Source organism: Ceratosolen solmsi, unplaced genomic scaffold, assembly GCF_000503995.2.
Source record: "Ceratosolen solmsi marchali unplaced genomic scaffold, CerSol_1.0 scaffold1, whole genome shotgun sequence".
NCBI classification, from domain to species: Eukaryota; Metazoa; Arthropoda; class Insecta; order Hymenoptera; family Agaonidae; genus Ceratosolen; species Ceratosolen solmsi.
This window is the reverse complement of record NW_011948415.1, coordinates 4,037,788-4,057,905: the sequence shown is the minus strand read 5'-3', so window position 1 is coordinate 4,057,905 and position 20,118 is coordinate 4,037,788. Positions and strand designations below refer to the sequence as shown.

The 20,118-nt window shown below is 34.7% G+C and overlaps 3 protein-coding genes across 4 annotated transcripts in view; all 3 read left to right on the top strand.

Annotated features, from left to right (window-relative positions):
* The window catches only part of LOC105368620 (ATP-dependent helicase brm-like), a 7,775-nt gene extending 5,526 nt beyond the window's left edge, over positions 1-2,249 (top strand). For both annotated transcript variants that reach the window (XM_011507677.1, XM_011507676.1), the window contains one exon: positions 1-2,249. This exon is cut by the window's left edge and continues 2,879 nt beyond it. In XM_011507677.1, the coding sequence (XP_011505979.1) occupies positions 1-1,959 (1,959 nt within the window). In that variant the 3' untranslated portion in view covers positions 1,960-2,249.
* Positions 2,250-2,767: 518 nt separating this feature from the next.
* Positions 2,768-9,119, top strand: LOC105368621 (ATP-dependent helicase brm-like). Its single transcript, XM_011507678.1, is given in 3 exon segments — positions 2,768-4,036; positions 4,728-6,836; positions 6,839-9,119. Coding segments are annotated over 3 exon segments (4,812 nt in total). The 5' UTR covers positions 2,768-3,315; the 3' UTR covers positions 8,821-9,119.
* Positions 9,120-9,903: 784 nt separating this feature from the next.
* Positions 9,904-14,021, top strand: Hyccin (PI4KA lipid kinase complex subunit hyccin). The gene is made up of 9 exons (XM_011507667.1): positions 9,904-10,176; positions 10,269-10,458; positions 10,556-10,690; positions 11,072-11,197; positions 11,266-11,483; positions 11,559-11,705; positions 11,785-11,915; positions 12,067-12,171; positions 13,208-14,021. The coding sequence occupies exons 2-9, from the start codon at positions 10,309-10,311 to the stop codon at positions 13,750-13,752; spliced, it is 1,557 nt and encodes a 518-aa protein (XP_011505969.1). The 5' UTR covers positions 9,904-10,176; positions 10,269-10,308; the 3' UTR covers positions 13,753-14,021.
* Positions 14,022-20,118: the final 6,097 nt, after the last annotated feature.

Genomic DNA, 20,118 nt, shown 5'->3' with positions numbered 1-20,118 from the left:
AACTTCCTTCTTCCATCCATCTTCAAATCATGCAGTACGTTCGAACAATGGTTCAATGCTCCGTTCGCTACAACCGGAGAGAAGGTAGAGCTGAACGAAGAAGAAACGATTCTTATCATTCGTCGTCTGCACAAGGTCTTGCGTCCTTTCCTGTTAAGGCGTCTCAAGAAGGAAGTGGAGTCTCAGCTGCCCGACAAAGTGGAATATATTATCAAGTGCGATATGTCTGGACTACAAAAAGTTTTATACAAACACATGCAGAGTAAGGGTGTATTGTTGACTGATGGATCAGAGAAAGGAAAACGCGGCAAGGGAGGCGCTAAAGCATTAATGAATACAATTGTACAACTGCGAAAACTTTGTAATCATCCGTTTATGTTCCAACATATTGAAGAGAAATATTGTGAGTATTTAGGCATACAAGGATCCGGTATTATTACTGGCCCTTTATTATATCGAGCATCTGGAAAGTTTGAATTGCTAGATCGCATTCTACCCAAATTAAAAGCTACAAATCATAGGGTTTTACTGTTTTGTCAAATGACGCAACTCATGACTATAATGGAAGATTATCTGAATTGGCGAGGTTTTATGTATTTAAGATTAGATGGAACAACAAAGGCCGAAGACAGAGGTGATCTGCTAAAGAAATTTAATGATCCAGGTTCAGAATTCTTTTTATTTATTTTATCAACTCGTGCTGGTGGTCTTGGCTTGAATTTACAGGCTGCAGATACGGTCATTATATTTGATTCCGACTGGAATCCGCATCAAGATTTACAAGCTCAGGACAGAGCCCATCGTATTGGTCAGAAGAACGAAGTGAGGGTTTTACGATTGATGACCGTGAACTCTGTGGAGGAGAGGATTTTGGCTGCTGCGAGGTATAAACTTAACATGGATGAGAAAGTCATTCAAGCTGGTATGTTTGATCAGAAATCCACAGGATCTGAACGACAGCAGTTTCTCCAAAGTATTTTGCATCAAGATGATGCTGATGACGAGGAAGAAAATGAAGTTCCAGACGATGAGACTGTTAATCAAATGATTGCCAGGTCAGAAGGTGAATTTGAATCATTTCAAAAATTAGACTTGGAAAGAAGAAGAGAGGAGGCAAAAATGGGTCCGGCTAGGAAAGGTCGTTTATTAGAAGAATCAGAACTTCCCGAATGGCTGGTGAAAAATGACGATGAAGTTGAAAAATGTTGCTACGATGAAGAAGAGGATAAATTTTTAGGACGAGGTTCAAGACAACGTAAGGAAGTTGATTATACCAATAGTCTTACGGAGAAAGAATTATTAAGAGCTATTGGGGATGATGGAGTTGAATTTGAAGAAGAGGAAGAAGATGATAAGAAAAAAAAACAAACAAGAAAGAGGAGAAAGAAGGGAGACGAAGACGAGGAGCCAGTTGTAAAGAAAAGGAGAGGGGGCTCGGGAATAAATCCTAAATTAAAAAGAAGTATGAAAAAAATTATTTCTGTAGTTGTTAACTACACGGATAATACCGACAGTAGAGCATTAAGTGAACCATTTATGGAATTGCCATCGCGTCGTGAGTTTCCAGATTATTATGAAATCATTAAAAAGCCTCTTGCTATCAATAAACTTATACAAAAGATTGAAGAGGGCAAGTATACTGATTTAGATGAACTCGAAAAGGACTTCATGCAGCTTTGCAAAAACGCACAAATATACAATGAGGAAGCGTCATTGATCCACGAGAATTCCATTGTTTTACAATCTGTATTTACAAATGCACGACAGAAAGTCGAAGCCGAGGGATTAGGCTCCGATGACAATAAAGATGGAGAGGATGGATCGGACGCGGATTCTAATATGAGGATGAAGATCAAATTAAAAGGCAGGAAGAGCGAGGGTGGAGGCAGAGGAGGCCGAAGAAAGAGAATAAGTAAAAAGTGTATTTCTGATGATGATGACGATGCCGATGATCATTGAGTGTATATAAAGCTTTAGAAATCTGTAAGGTTTTAAATTATATTTCGATGAATTTTCTTATAAGTATATTTCATGATTTTAAAGACACCGAAAGTCGATAAAAAGCTAAATCAATTTTTTAACAGCTGTAGGAAATTTATAGACATTTTTTTATTTTAGGTACACTTATAGTGAAAATATAGACTTGAATTTTCCTTCTATCGTCCTATTTTAATTTTGTCTGTAATCGAGAACTTTCACAGAAATGGTAATTGTGTATAATATTAATTATATACAGTAAATGAGATAGATCGTACTAAATATATTTATTTGTTACTTTCTACACCTTTATTATCCACTTCCTTTGTATGAAATAAACGTTTTTCAAAATATTGATTTTATTCTATAGTTTTTAATTGTCTAGTATTTAAAGCTTACCTCCCTATTAATAATTGCGATCGTTATTACGAAAATATTAATATTAATCTTAATAATGACAATTAATATTAATTTTTAATAATAATGCCTATAGTTATTAATTATACACGCATGTAAATAATAAAAATGAATATTTATAAAAAAAAAAAATGTATAGTCGTAAGTAAGTTATTTCAAATTTGAATTTAATACACTACAGACCAATGCGTGAATAATACGCGGATGTAAGATATTATTAATTCGTAATTCGTATAATTTTAACCCAATACATATGAAAATTCAATTAACATTCGATAATCGTCAATCGGCATAACGCTTCATTATAAAGTTCATAGGATAACTTTTTATTTTATAATCGATGTTCCAGGTATTTTTATTTCATATTTGAAAACAACCAACGGCGAACAAAGATATAGTAGTTGTGCTATAGATAACGAAGCGAGATGATTCATCATCATCTAAATAGATACAAAGATAACCTCTCCTTTAGAATTAAGGTTATGTAAAGCGTTGATACCGAAGTAATTGTCGTTGTAAATATTCGGTATCGGCGCCGTAAAGCCTAAAATTGTAATTTATAAAGATTGCATCGGCCATCACTGGAGCACCGTAAAATTTAACGTTCAGCAGACGCAGCCGTAAACATCGCGAGAAAGCTGGCGGGAATGAAGCTTTGTCAGTGTGTGTACATGGCGTCTGACATTGATTCTGTTGGAAATGCACGCTACACCCAATGAAAGGAGGAAAGTTGCCGGTGGCGTTCCTTTGTAAGTGTCCTGTAACCGCTGCCAATCGCGACGAATCGACGCGGCGGAAAACGTGCGCGTGTAGCGTGTAGCCTAACAACCTGGAACGCATATTCGCGGCCGACGCGTGATAGAATGTTGAAAATAAAGAGCGCGTGATATACGAACGAAAGAGATAGTTGTGTGTAATAACATGGCGAGCTCGTCACCGCAGCCGTCGCCGATGCCGTCGCCGATGCCGCCGCCACAACAGCCGCCGAGTGGCCAAATGGGACCACCTCAGCAAGTACCCTCGCCCTCGAATCAGGCCCAGGGCAGCCCTATCGGTATGCCGCCACAGCATCACCCTCATAGCCCCGCCCCAGGTTATCAAGAAGGACCTCCTCAGTCTCAACCCCAGCCACCACCGCAGCAACAGGGACCACCGTCACAATTGCCTCCATCCCAGCAGCAGGGCTACGGTGTTCCTCCATCTGCTCAGGCACAGCAGCAGCCGCTTCAGAGTTACCCCCATCCTGTACAGCAAATGCCACCAAATATGGGTATGCCACCGCCGCACCATCCTCACAGTCCATCGCAGGGCTACGAGGGAGTGCAGCCTGGCCCCGTCCCTCAGCCAGTAGGCCCACCCATGATGCCGCAGCAACATTCGCCGCATCAGCAGCCTCAGCCTCATCAACAGCCACCCGTACAGCATTATCCATCGCTTCCGCCTCAAATACCAGGTAGTATGGGAGTTATGGGACAAAGCGTGCCTCCCGGCCCAGTATCCAATGTACAACAAGCACCGCCGATATCGCAAGGGAATGCAATGGGATCGGTACAAATGGGACCCGCACAAACTGGTCCGAATACAAGATTGCATTCTCAGGGTCCACAACATTCGCATGTGCCACAAATGACACAAAACATAGGTACTGTTAAGTTTAATGATAAGCTTTGCTTTTATAATACTATCGTTGTATACGACATTCCTTATAGTCTATCGTATACGTTAACTAATGCTGTTAGTTAAATTTTCACAATGTCAAAATTTTTATTATACTTATTCTATTCAGCACACACATTATTGTCATTTGTATCTAAAAGTTTTGCAATTAATCCTAACAGCTAGTATTCTTTGAAAGTATACTATTCAAAAGTATTTGAGTATTATTTAAATTAAAACTTTTATAATTACAGATACAATGGGAATGAATTTTTTTTCTCTCTTACATAAAAACTTAAGATTCTTGCATGAAGGCCTGTATAAGTACAAAAAATTGTATTTCAAATTGACCAAATGATTAAGTATATAAGAAATTTCATATTAACAAATTATTGTTATATTAATAATCTTATAAATCTGTAAGTGATTATTTAATATAAATGAATATGTTAAGGAACAGAATAAATGCTTTATTAATAGGTTAGCCAAGGCAATTGAACCGAATGAAAACATATCGCATGTAGATTCATTCGTAAACTATAATCTAAAATATTTCTCATTTTCAATTAGTTAACAATTAGAAAATGATGATATACTCTGTTTTAGAAATCATCATTAATTTTATCTGGTTTTCAAATATATCAAATATCAAAATCTAATTGATGTCTCTATTACAGGTAATCAACCACAACCTGTCGGTGCTCCAATCGGTCCACCTCCTGTTGTCCAGGGCTCTGTTGGGCCACCAAATCAGAACTGTTCGTCAGGACCTGGGCCAGGCCCTGGGCCAGGCCCTGGCCTTGGTCCAGGTCCTGGACCTACACAGGAAAATCTTAATGCTTTACAAAAAGCTATCGACACTATGGAAGAAAAGGGACTTCAAGAAGACCCACGATATTTACAACTTCTCGCTTTGAGGGCAAGACAAGGAGGCAACATCAATGAAAAGCAGGCTTTCAATCCACAACAAATTCAACAACTCCGTGCACAGATAATGGCTTATCGTGCGTTAGCACGAAATCAACCTTTATCTCAACAACAGGTACTTGCTGTGCAAGGACAAAGATCCGTTGACTCGATTCAAGGACCTGTAGGGCCAACCGCAGGGTCTCAAGGACAACCTCCTGGTACAGTGGCATCTGGATTTACGGGACCACAAAAAGCAGGTCAAGGAACGCAACAATCACAGCAGCCAGGACCACAGCCAGTGACGAAAACTAATAAGGTAACAACGATTACAAAGCCTGCTGGACTTGATCCATTGGTTATACTACAAGAACGGGAGAATCGAGTTGCAGCTAGGATAGCCCTAAGAATGGAGCAGCTCAATTACTTACCAACAAATATGCCCGAAGACTTGCGAATTCAGGCCCAAATTGAACTGGGCATGCTAAGAGTACTAAATTTTCAAAGACAACTTCGTACAGAAATCTTAGCCTGTACGCGTAAAGATACGACGCTTGAAACAGCAGTAAATGTCAAGGCATATAAACGAACAAAAAAACAGGGTCTACGAGAAGCTAGAGCTACAGAAAAACTTGAGAAACAGCAAAAACTGGAAGCTGAAAGGAAAAGAAGACAGAAACATCAAGAATTTATTAGTTCTGTACTACAACATAGTAAAGATTTTAAAGAATTTCATCGAAATAACGTGGCCAAGCTGTCTCGTCTTAATAAGGCCATCCTCAATCATCATGCTAACGCTGAGAGAGAGCAGAAGAAAGAGCAGGAGAGGATAGAGAAGGAGCGTATGCGACGGTTGATGGCAGAGGATGAGGAGGGTTACAGGAAGCTCATCGATCAGAAGAAAGACAAGCGCTTAGCGTTCCTGCTTTCGCAGACCGATGAATATATAAGTAATCTTACAGAAATGGTTAAGCAACATAAAATTGAGCAAAAGAAAAAACAAGTCGAAGAACAAAAAAGAAAAAAGAAAAAGAAAAAGTATCAGGATGGTGAAAATGGAGAGAGCGGTGATGGTGAAGATGTTCGTGTTAGTGTTATTGAGATTTCAACCGGGCGTACTTTAAGTGGTGAAGAAGCACCGCTAATGAGTCAGCTAAATGCCTTTTTAGATACACATCCAGGCTGGGAGCCAATCGAGTCAGACAGCGAATACGAAGATGATGAAGAAGAAGATGAAAAAGATGATGATAAAAAATTACAAATAGGTGTGGGAGAAGAAGATAAAGTTAAAAAGACAATACAAAAAGCCAAAGTAGAAGATGACGAGTACAAAACTGAGGAGCAAACTTATTATAGTATTGCCCACACAGTACATGAAAGTGTTACGGAGCAGGCATCTATCATGGTGAATGGTAAACTAAAAGAATATCAGATCAAAGGTTTGGAATGGATGGTATCGTTATTCAATAATAATCTCAATGGCATATTAGCCGATGAAATGGGGCTGGGTAAGACTATTCAGACAATAGCTCTTGTCACGTATCTCATGGAAAAGAAGAAAGTTAATGGGCCATTTCTTATTATCGTTCCTCTATCCACTCTCTCCAATTGGATACTCGAGTTTGAGAAATGGGCTCCGAGCGTTGTCGTCGTTTCATATAAAGGTTCTCCAGCAGGAAGGAGAACCATTCAATCACAGATGCGTGCCACAAAGTTCAATGTCTTGTTGACAACCTATGAGTATATAATAAAAGATAAGAGTGTCTTGGCAAAACTGCAGTGGAAGTACATGATTATTGACGAAGGACATAGAATGAAGAATCATCATTGTAAATTAACTCAGGTCTTGAATACGCATTATTTAGCGCCTCATCGCCTACTGCTAACTTCCTTCTTCCATCCATCTTCAAATCATGCAGTACGTTCGAACAATGGTTCAATGCTCCGTTCGCTACAACCGGAGAGAAGGTAGAGCTGAACGAAGAAGAAACGATTCTTATCATTCGTCGTCTGCACAAGGTCTTGCGTCCTTTCCTGTTAAGGCGTCTCAAGAAGGAAGTGGAGTCTCAGCTGCCCGACAAAGTGGAATATATTATCAAGTGCGATATGTCTGGACTACAAAAAGTTTTATACAAACACATGCAGAGTAAGGGTGTATTGTTGACTGATGGATCAGAGAAAGGAAAACGCGGCAAGGGAGGCGCTAAAGCATTAATGAATACAATTGTCCAACTGCGAAAACTTTGTAATCATCCGTTTATGTTCCAAGCAATCGAAGAGAAATATAGCGAGCATTTAGGTATTCAAGGTGCTGGTCTTATTAGTGGTCCAGATTTATATCGAGCATCTGGCAAGTTTGAATTGCTAGATCGCATTCTACCCAAATTAAAAGCTACAAATCATAGGGTTTTACTGTTTTGTCAAATGACGCAACTCATGACTATAATGGAAGATTATCTGAATTGGCGAGGTTTTATGTATTTAAGATTAGATGGAACAACAAAGGCCGAAGACAGAGGTGATCTGCTAAAGAAATTTAATGATCCAGGTTCAGAATTCTTTTTATTTATTTTATCAACTCGTGCTGGTGGTCTTGGCTTGAATTTACAGGCTGCAGATACGGTCATTATATTTGATTCCGACTGGAATCCGCATCAAGATTTACAAGCTCAGGACAGAGCCCATCGTATTGGTCAGAAGAACGAAGTGAGGGTTTTACGATTGATGACCGTGAACTCTGTGGAGGAGAGGATTTTGGCTGCTGCGAGGTATAAGCTTAACATGGATGAGAAGGTCATTCAAGCCGGTATGTTTGATCAGAAATCCACAGGGTCGGAAAGACAGCAATTCCTTCAAACTATCTTACATCAAGACGATGCGGATGATGAAGAAGAAAATGAAGTTCCAGACGATGAGACTGTTAATCAAATGATTGCGAGGTCGGAAGGTGAATTTGAAATTTTCCAAAAGTTAGACATTGAAAGGAGGAGAGAAGAAGCCAAAATAGGACCAAACAGAAGATCTCGTTTATTAGAGGAAGCCGAACTTCCAGATTGGTTGGTGAAAGATGAGGATGAAGTGGAAAGATGGACATACGAGGAAGATGAAGAAAAAGCCTTTTTAGGCAGAGGTTCTAGGCAACGAAAGGAAGTGGACTATACCAACAGTCTTACAGAAAAAGAGTGGCTGAAAGCAATTGGTGACGAAGGAGCTGATTTGGAGGAGGAGGAGGAAGATGATAAAAAAAAAAAGCAAACAAGAAAACGGAGAAAGAAGGGAGAGGAGGACGAAGAATTAGCTCCGAAAAAAAGAAGAGGTAATTCGGGTATGGATCCGAAATTGAAGAGAAGCATGAAGAAACTAATTTCTGTAGTTGTTAATTATACAGATAGTTCGGACGGCCGAGCATTAAGCGAGCCGTTTATGGAACTACCACCTCGCCGAGAATTTCCAGATTATTATGAAGTTATTAAAAAACCCCTTGCCATCAACAAACTAATGCAGAAAATTGAAGAGGGCAAATATTCAGATTTGGACGAACTTGAGAAGGATTTCATGCAGCTTTGTAAAAATGCACAAATATATAACGAGGAAGCGTCATTGATTCACGAGAATTCCATTGTTTTACAATCTGTTTTCACAAATGCAAGACAAAGGCTTGAAATTGAAAGTAATGTTTCTGAGGATGAGAAGGATGGGAGAGAGGGTGAGGAAGAATCCGATATGGATTCGAATGTAAGAATGAAGATAAAACTGAAAGGAAGAAAAAGTGAAGGGGGTGGTCGAGGTGGTAGAAGAAAAAGAATAACCAAAAAGTGTATATCCGACGATGATGAAGAGACAGCAGTGGCTGATGACAATTGAACGTGTCTATAAAATTTAGAATTATATTTCAAGCAGCTTTCTAATTAAGCATATCTCATGATTTTAAGGACAAAACTATGAAAGGTTGCGAGAAAGTTAAGAAAACGATTTTTTAATGACTTTAAAGAATTAATGGACATTGTGTAAACATTTAGATACATTTTTAGTAAAAGAAACGATGAATGGACTTATCCTGTCCTGTTCTCATTTTTTTTTTTGCTATGCTCAAACCTTTCACAGAACGGTGGATTGTGTACAATAAGATTATATACAATAAATGAGATAGATCGAATACTATATATATATTTTTTCACATTAATTTTCACCTTTATCCCTTCCTATAAATATATTTGTAAGCCCAATTTATTTCGTTTATATAACACAATAATTATATTACCAGCTCAATATCATAAGTTACACATGTATGTGAATGTAATATAGAATAATTATTTGTATATAGAAAATAAAGTTAATTATGTATATTATATAATGTAATGGAAATTGTTATTTATTATTAAATTTTATAGAATTTAAAATGATTAAGAATGATATCGTTGGTATAAAAATCAGAATATAATTGCACCATTCGATGAAGATGAGAATTATTGATTAGACATAATGAGGTCAGTAAAAATAATTGATTTAAATTCAATTAATATGCTCAGAATATCATGTAAATATCAAATGTATCATTTTAAATGGCAATTGGGGGGGGGGGGGAATGAAAAGCAAAATAAGTAAATGAAATACTTTTAATGCAAAGAAAAAAAGAAGAAATTACTCAAACGTGGTATATAACATTTAATTAACATCCGATTGTCGTGAACCGTCAGCATCTATCTATTACGATAAAATTGAGGAAAAAAATTATATTAATACTTATGGGGAAACATTAAGTTATAAATTTTTAATGAAAATTATAATCAAATTTAATGATCATAAAAAAATAATAGAATTCTGATTCTTCGTCGGTTCTTTTTAATTACTTTGACCGTCAAATCGCAAAAATTCTCGCAGCTATTTCTTATTTTATCCGCGCGAGTCGCTATCGTCGATTATATAAATACTTGATGTACGGTCAATTTTGCCAATACTCCAGAAATTTTCCGACGAAGCGTATGGCATGGTATGGCGCCTATTTGGTGGATTAACAATAGTATTAACAGGAATATCAGTAAAGTACTACTGGGCATTTGGACCTTAAATTATAACAAATCGTGATAGTTAAGGGAGCAGCACCTAGATTAATAGTTACTAACCACCTACCGAATTTTCTATTTGGATTTGAATTTACATTTACTGGGAGTCCGTAGTCAAGACTACATGGATCTTTGGGAGGGTACGCCAGGGTAAGAGGTAATGAGATGATAACTGCAGGTACATTCTTAAGCAACCGGAGATTTTTAACGAAACCAATGAATGAGAAAACTTAAATTCATTTCATTTAGAAGTTAAGTGATTCTGTCGAGAGAGCAACACCTAGGCAAGATGGTTGAAAGCATTATCAATGAATGGCTCGCAGATTTTGCCGAGCTCTCACCAACCGAGCTAACTACCTTTGCTAATACTATGTCTCAGGATGATGAAATTGTACAGGCTTTATATTTGTTTCTCGAAGAGCGAAACAAATACAATCAGGTAGCGCTTTTCAATTTCGATGAATAAATATTTGCTTTGGACGATGTGTCCTGAAAAAGTGTATTTCTATTCATTGACACGTTGTTCTTGATTTCAGTTTATAGAAGCTGTGTGTAATCAACTTTTTGATTTCTATAAATCACAAGAAATGCAATTACAGCGATTTAGTATACAATTTTTGCCCACGTTAATTTATATTTATTTAAATGCTGCTGCTCACGGAGACGTCAAGGTACTTATTAATTAATACGCTATATTTTTAGTTTAAAATTGAGTTTAATTGTTTCAATTAGTAATAATCGCTAATAGATAATTTCTTTGAAATTTCAAGTATTTTAATCTTATCTAACAGGTAGGGGATAAGTTTGGTTTGATTATATAAGGAATGTAAGATATAATTTCTTGAATAACAGATTATTAAAAGTTTTATCTTATAAGTAATGATACATTAAAGAAATACAATTTCCATTACAATTGCTACGATGGAAAGAAATTTAAATAGAAATATACTAAGCTCTTAATATTGTACAAACGTATTGTAAATTCAGAAGAAACTTTACAATGATTCTCACATGATTTAACGAAATTGAAACGTTTATAAATTTATTTTCAGAATTGTCGTACGGTAGAAACGTTACTGGTTGGAGTTTATAACTTAGAGTTAGTGGATAAAGATGGAAAACCAAAATCGATCTCTTTTCGTTTACCCTCTCTCGCAATGACATCTATCTATCATGAGGTAAAAATAAAAAATTGTAGCATATTTACGTGAGATGTAGAATTTATATAAATTGAAAATATTTTCAGCCCTCTAGCTTAGCCCAAGCTTCTCTTACAGAAAGTGCAGTAAGACGTTTTGAGGAATGTAATACAAAACTCGTCGGCTGGGGTCCTTTAAAACACATTGAAACTTTAAATGCCCAAAACAGGCTAAAAGTAATGACGGCTTTATTGTTTATTTTCAATCAACACATAGGCTTTTTAAAAAAGTCGGCTTTGGAACAATTGTGCAAAGTAGCTTCAAAGTAGGTGAATTAATTTTACAATTGTTTGCAGCTCTAATGTAATAATCATTTGGATATTTATAATTTGCATTTCAGGCTTGTTACTCAGGGATTTATGAAACCAGGTCATCATCAACGCACTTCGTATGGCAGTGAGTCTAGTTTCGTTCCTAGACTTTTACCTCGTATACCAGTATCTAGTCAGTTTCTTCTTGAATTTCTTCATGCAATTTATTTTTCTATGTGAGAAACACCTTCAATTCCATATGTGCTTATATGTAGTTGATTGCAATTTCTTAAATTACTGGACGAATTCTTATAGGTATAATAACTGTTGGTATATAGCAAATCAAGCAGTCGATGATATTTACAATCGAGCATGTTACGAAACATATCCAGAAGTTATTCTTGTCACGAATGCTATTCGTAATTCTAGTAGTTCGGGTCCAGCAGGTAATCTAAACTTAATGTCAAATTTTAATCCTAAATATTCAGCCCAATTTTAATGTTAAGAATTAGGGGCGTAGAGAGAGAGAGGGGGGCAGAAAAACATATTAAAACTACATAACATTTTACCGTAGATGTTTTTTATTAACTTTTATAGCGCAATCTTCTGATGGATCTATAGGCATAAGCGTATCTTCAACTTCAACAGCGACTGTACTGAAACCTATTACCAACGCATCGTTTCGTACTAAAAAACTACCAGGTTGGTTAACTTATCTACAATACACCCAATTATTAACGCATAACGAGAGCATGCAGAGAACGATTTTCCATTTCAATAAGTACTAAAATAATTTGTTATTATAAGTTTTAATTACATATATAGATAATAATAATGTTTTATACGATGCTCTGCATAGTTCAATGTTTCGTTGCACTATACTATACAAGTAAAAAATAGGTTGAGTTAAGGGAATTAATTTTAATTGAAACAAAATGGCAATGGGTAAGCGAAATAATAATAAAATGAAATAATAATTATAATAGATATAAAATTAGCATAAAAAGCTTTCGATTTAAATTTGTATTTTTAATGAGCAAATAATGAGTTGCCGCTATCCTTTCCCGTATTAAAGTGTGCGTGTGTTCATGTGTCGAACGTATAAATGCTTATAATAGTGAAAGGTGCATCTGATTGCCAAGCGATTTTATGAGAAAAAAAAATCATTTTTAAAAGTCGAAAATATTTTCAATTTAGCTTCTCCCTTTCAATTCAATATTTATCAAGAGTCCACGAGTAAATTTTCATCATTGAGCAAGCGATTACCAAGCGCAATTATCACGTGCTTCAATAATACTCGTGCCAAGCACGTTACTTGCATTCATACCTTTCTTAACAATTATTCTTAACAATGAAGCACGATTATCATTACGACGCACGTCCGTAATGAATTTACAGAATTACGCATACGGCGTTGCTATCGTGCTAAGCATAGAATGAAAAGAGCGCCCGTCGTTTATTTCCTAGGCGGCCTTTTTCTAATTAATGAGCTGATCGTGAATCCGAAATCTTATTAAACCGCGCGCGCACTTGCGTCGATGCGCACGTATAATAAACGAATGAAAAATCGCTACTTAGCCGATGTCGCGCGTAGTAGGTCGCAACGGCTCGCACATCCGCACTCGCGATTAACGACTGGGAAATCGTTGCGGAGTAGTAGCGCATGGCCCCAGGACGAGTCCGAGCCGAGCACCAGTCGATTAAAACCAAATGAGTCTTTGAGAAACTTGCTCGCTAGACGATATCGAGGAGACGCCGTGCGAGGACGGCGAGAGCAAGAGCGATCGAGGGTCCGAGGGCCCCTCGCCGACCGTCGGGCATCTTCAGCGGACGCCTCTGAGCAGCAACAAGCGCCGCGCCTGGCTCTGGAAGAATCCGCTTCACAATTCCTTCGACGACACGGACATTGCCCTCGCCGATAGGCACCAGCTGCCCGAGCCGCATCCCGCGTCCCTCGACAGCTCGCGACGCGAGAGTCTCTCCAGCAGCCAGGGCTCGCCCAACAGATCGTCGCCAAAGCGGGGCCACGAGCTCCGCCAGAGGAAGAACAGTGGCTCGCGCAAGGACGCGACCAAGGAGCCGGGCAAGGACAGCGTCGAGATATCCAAATTCAACGCCACCCAGAAGTTGTACAGAGTCCTCGAGGAGCAAGCTCTCGGCGAGAGCGTGGGCAGATCGACGGGGGGAGACATATCGAGGAATAAACAGCAACAACAACAGCAGCAACCGATTAACCTTTGCGTGGCCGAGGATCTATCGCCGAATAACAGATACTCCTGTTGATGCAGAGGCCCTTCGTCGTATTCGCTCGCTTGATAAAGCCCTAGGGAGGGGACATTGTTGAGACTTTGGTGATTGATTTGGATGGAGGTGAGCTCTCGCCGGAGAGGACAGAGCCGTGACGGCATTTTATTATCACATCGTATCATTATCTGTATGAGTGATTTGAACACATGTGACAAGGATATACCGCTTATGGGCACACGAGCACTTATGTCCGTAAGAAGATGACGAACTTATGCAGTCGTTGGTAGATAGAATTGTTGCTCGTCGACTCTGTAGTTTTACTAGAGAAACACGTTTTTTTTTTTTTAATTATTATTAATTTTCACAATTTACATCACCTTCGTCTGTCTGTCTGTCTGTCTGTCTGTCTTGTTCCAGCAAATTACTACCTAGGAAAATTGGATGTTACCCACATCCACATTTGTTACAATTCACTTTTTCTATTGTGCATAATTAAGCGCGTCACGTTTTTAAACAGCAATTTATATTATTTTCAAATTTTTTTTTTTTTTTTTTTTTTTTTTTTTTTTTTGATTGTTTATCCATGTGCTAGATATATTTATTATTTGTTCAGAACACCATATTGTTTACACAGTACACAGTTTGTTACGTTTTACCTGGTCTAATGTACATAATTCACGTCTCTACATTCTATTTATTATTCTTGCGTGAAATTCGTGCTATTCTATCTAACGTTGTTGTTTCTATTTTATTTATTAATTTTTTCCTCCCCTTCCCCGCTCTTAGATGATATTCCAATTCAGCAAGAAGAAGCGAACGAGCAGAACGGTAAAGTGGACAAAATTACGAAACCAGAATAAGGCTAAGACTATTTCCCTCCATCCCAGGTAAATCATGTCGTTGCATTAACAAACTTCATATTATAGCGAATTGGACTTTTTCATAACGCAATGCCTTAATCCGCTAATTATTTCAGATGACTGTTATAAAATGTATAAAAGTGTATAAAAAACAAAAAAAAAACAAAACAAAACAAAAACAAAACAAAACAAAACAAATAATCGATAATATCAATTTATTGTATTGGAAGAATTTCATGGATGGTGCATTAAAAGGTCTGGAATGATAATTCGATAAAGTGCTTTAAATACATGTGAACTTTTCCTAAATCTTAAATCAGCGTTTAGATGAATACAAACGAATTTCCAGATGAAAAGACTATATTCATAAAGTGATAGATATTAATAAGAATTAATAATAATTAATGCAAAATGAAAGCGGAGTAACACCATCGATTTCACTCGAAAGCAAACCATATAATTTTTAAAGTAATCATTCGGTTGCGCTTTTGATTATTTTTTATTATTATAATCTAGCTTCTTTTAAAAACTCGATGTATCACATATTGAAAATAATTGTGTTCATTTACGCTTTGTACGAGAGAACCAGTGATAATTCTGTCACTTAGTATTTTAATTAGATAAGTATTAATGATGGTGTGTTTGGTATGTGTATTTGGTATGTGCAGCATATGTGTAATATATTAAGTAATGTATTGTCATTTTACTTCTTACGATAATTTTTTAACTGCGAAAAGTAAGTATTTGAAATGTATATCTATTGTTATAATTTTTATTTAGTTAAGCTAATATTAACTTGTATTGTTTTATTTTAATAAGGAAGAAGGCATTGGAATGCCTATACTGACATTATAAAAATGAAATAAATTAGGGGCTAGAATTGGGAATTTCCATGGCAAGACCATGAGAAATTGGGATTTTCAAAATACAAATCAACAATTACACATAAAAATGAAGTTTTAGATTTTGTAAATCAAAAAATTACTAGAATTTATCATGCTTGGAAAGCTCGATTTCGATTTCTAAAAGAAAACTATCCTCTGTGATAATGTTTGTTTAAAATTTTCACGTACGATATTGAATAAAAATAATATTGACTTCGCGGCCGCTGGTGCTTCCATTGATTACACCTTATTTCTTGTTTAGCACATACATTGAGCGGATCCTTATTACACAATTATTTAGCATTGCTCTCCCTCTCTATCTATCTATCTCTCTCTCTCTCTCTCTCTCTCTCTCATCTCACTGTTTCTATATACATATATTTATCCAAGTACCGATCTATTGTAATTCTAAATACCAAATAATCTAGCTGCAATCAATATTATTGCTAATTCATCAGCTTAAAGACACATTCATTATTTCTTATTTCACTTGTATGACGAAGGCATAGATCTTGCACATCAAAACATTTATGCATTGTATTCTTGAATAATATTTATATACCTGGAAAAAATAAATATAATCGGGCTACTTATTAAGACTAGACGGGAAATTAAGTTTTCGGGATTTAAATATTGATTATGCATTTACACTTTCATTATTTTAATGTATAATAACTTATCATTTGCTTTCTCTTGTATTTATATATACATAAAATGGAATGAGACTAAAAATAAAAGTTTGGAACATTTGTAATAAAAGAATCTTAAAATGTTACTTTTAATACGCAAACGCACGTACGTACACACGCAACACACGCTCCCGCGCACGCGCGCACACACACACACATACATACATACATACATACATACATATGTATATATATATATATATACATACATTTAATTTAAATATTTTAAAAAGTATTTTTTATAATAATTGTATACTAATTTATATAATTCAAATAGATTAAATCAGCATACAATTTTTTCCTTTAAAAATACGACTAAAATATAATAAATTTTTTTATATTAAATGCAAAAATTAACGACAAAAATATTTAAAAAAAAAAAAGAAAGAATAAACAGACGTAAAATATGGAACGCATCAATGTTCCAATGTTTAAAAGTGATTATAGAGTATATAAAATTGTAAAAAAATATATCTGTACATAAAAAAGAAAGGCTGATTTTCTATTTAATTTCATTTTATGACCTTCTGTTGGATCATACATAATACACACTTGTATATTCTATATATATATATATATATATATATATATATATATATATATATATATATACATACAGGCACGGGCATATACATCTACGTGCTAAGAAATACCAAAAAAGTTTTTGTTTGTGAGTGATAAAAGCCATTTTTTATGCCATCAAGTACTGGCACACACAAGTACTGGTTCATGTGTGTATGCGTACTTTGATACACAGATAAGTCTATTATTAAACAGTTATAGCGTTTTAATGACGTTATTAATAAATCTCTCTCCATTGACAGTAGAAGATATTGTATTGAACCAACGTCATATAAATGTCGACTCTTTTTCTACCAATTCAGCATACCCCTTGATAACCAAATGATGAAAATATAAAAAGGGATATACTGATTATGACTCACAATGATTAGTTTAGTTCGTTAACACTTATACCAAAATTAATTACATTCCACTCGATCGGAGAATATTCATACGAAAGATAATCACAAAAATAATGAAGACGTATGGAATGGAATAACGTAATATACGTGTTCTTATCATATTTCTTGCGCAGCGGCTACCTGTTATTATATAATGGGGAGTCTGCATTTTCCAAAATAATATTTTACTATTCGTTACAGCATCGAAATATTTATAACGCAAGGCAAGATATTATGTATGATATATGTGGGGGGGGGGGGGGGGGGGGGGGGTATAGGTGAATTAACACATTATAATTATATTACAGTTGCCTGTAGAGTTTAGAGCATTTTTAGAATTTTTTTTTTTTATTATATAAATTAATGTCTTATTAAATCGTAACATTCAATAACATTGTTTAACATAATTTTAATGTTAATGCAGAAAAAATGTTGATCTCTTGAAAGAAAACAGAGTATTTATCATAATTGATGCACTTATGAAAATTGATATTTCATATTTAAATATAAATCTTTATTGTACAACATTAATATTTTTCATTACAGATGCATTTAAACTGTTGGCATTTTATTTTAATAATAATTATGAGGAAATTACATTAATTTTAAAAGTTATATATATATATATATATATAATATTATTGTTTCTAATTTGTTTTTTATTAAAAAAAAAAAATAATAATAATAATAATAATAAAATTAAAAAATTATAACAATAATGATCTTGTTATTAATTTCATAAGGTTTAAATGATGAAAGACATTGATTTTGTCACAGTCATAAATGTTATTACAGAGTAAAAATATTAATAATTAAAATATTGTTTATTATACAATTATAGCACACTACAATCCATATAAAAAATTTGATTAATCAAAAACTCCATATTGTGCATTTAGCTGTACCTTTTCTAGTCCATTGTTAATTTTGAATCACGTTTTATCTGTATACGTACTAGAATATTAATATTCAAAATAATTTGTTTGTGATGTAACGTTAAACAATGAAATTTTGTATATACAAGAAAAAATCGAATTAAAAGCAAAAAAGAAAAACCAAAAACAAATCGTTTTCATTGAACAATAGAACTACTAAGAGAAAACTTATTTTCGAATGTAATCATTTAAAAAATGTATATAACATATATGTTTCAAACAGGTATTCTGTCTTAAAAAATGACTGGTCGAATTGAATTTGTAATTTTTAAAATAAGTCTGAAGTAGAGAAATATAATATTGCCTTTGACTATCATTCTATTTAATAATCGCAAATAAAGGCAATTTAATTATCGTGAAAAGATTTCTATATCAATCATCCTAGTTAGCTTTTATACATTCAAATTAATTGTTGACGAATGTCCTCTGAGATATTAAAGGATGAAAACAAAATTTTTTACCCATTCGGACATTGAAAAAGGATACTGATTTTTACTTGTAAGAAATTGCCGTAAACTGAGGATTATCCGTCATCGATCCGTCAAGAATACATTTGTACTTGCGTCTCAATTATTATAAATTAAATATATTTTTTTCTTAAATAATGATTTTGAAAGAATCTTGTGGCGTTCCACTGTCGGGACTACAACATAACGTAGTAATTTCATAGTTACCATATTGATATGGGACTGTCAATTTTATCATTTATTCAAACCATATAAATATTGTGTGCAATGACGCATATGTAATATGTATAAATAATGTATAAATAATGTTAATCTGTAATATATTGAGCAATAATCAATAATTACCAGTCTTCTTTTATTTTTTCAACTCCATTCCTCGTCATTTGTTCTGCCAATTTTGTAAATTATACCAAAAAAAAAATTCTCTAGTTAATATAATATTGAATTAACACACTTTTTTTTTTTTTTTTATAAATTTACAGTCGTTATAATCAATTTAAAATCGAAAATAGCATAAACTCAATCCTGTTTATAAAAGTTACGCATTGATATTTTATTTTATGACATTTTTAATGCGTAAAAAGAGAAAATGATAATGGCAGTAAGATAATCCTTCACTTACATAAAATATATTTTCGATTAAAACAACGATGTTATTGTTAATTTTATTTTTCACTGGCGAAATAACCAACGGTATATAAAATTTCGTTTAATTAATCCCTAAGATTATCGATAGTTACATTTAAAATTATTATTTTTAAATTATTTACAAGGATACGAGTATTATCGCGTAGACTACTAGTTTATGATTCTTTTTAATTATTGAAAGTACTATAAATTACTAAATAAAATTAAGAAGGAAATTAATTTCTAATTTTTGTAAGTAAATGTAAATAGGCATAGGTCAAATCATAGTTCAGAATCAGAAAGTATATAATGTAAAATATAATTTATCCAACGAATACACTCGAATAATTCCGTAATGATAATACCATTATAGATTAATTTCAATATACCAATGAACATGTAATTTAAAATACCAAAATTATTCGTTTGTTAAATGTTTAAATGTAATAGAAGTATTTCTAGGACACGTGATCTTCCAATAAAGCCACTGAACATTAATTTTTCACAATTGTTGACCAAGTATATAATTAAAATACTAACTGAATAATAATTGAAATTTAAAAAATCAAAAAGTCTCATTAATCCGACACGACTGTCTTTCTTTTGTTTTGACCATTAGCTATAAGGTGTTGTAATCACAAGGTTTTGTAGAAAAGTAGTGTAGGACATGATTAATTAACGCTAATATTACGGAATATTATACCTGTGGGCAGAGGTGGAGGTGGCGGTAAGAGTTGTTAAAGTGCAACAGGAAGAAGTGCTAAATGCCAAATGGTGTAAAATAATTTACGAGAGATCGATGAAAAAGAATGCGCCGCCTACATCCTCACAGGGATCATTAGTCTCGGTAAAATAGCGGATAGGAAAAGGTCCCTCGGAAACTTTTGTAGTCCCAAAAGGCGCGATTTATCAGGAGAAAAGGAAGGCAATCGAGCACAAGGAATAGGAAGCACCGGCTAGACTGGAGCCATGAAACGC

Excerpts from the sequence above, each read along its gene's own strand:
- Hyccin (XM_011507667.1), top strand. The coding sequence starts at position 10,309 with ATGGTTGAAAGCATTATCAATGAATGGCTCGCAGATTTTGCCGAGCTC. Across the intron at positions 11,198-11,265 it reads TGACATCTATCTATCATGAG|CCCTCTAGCTTAGCCCAAGC; the intron begins GTAAAAATAAAA and ends AAATATTTTCAG. Across the intron at positions 12,172-13,207 it reads TCGTACTAAAAAACTACCAG|ACGATATCGAGGAGACGCCG; the intron begins GTTGGTTAACTT and ends CTTGCTCGCTAG.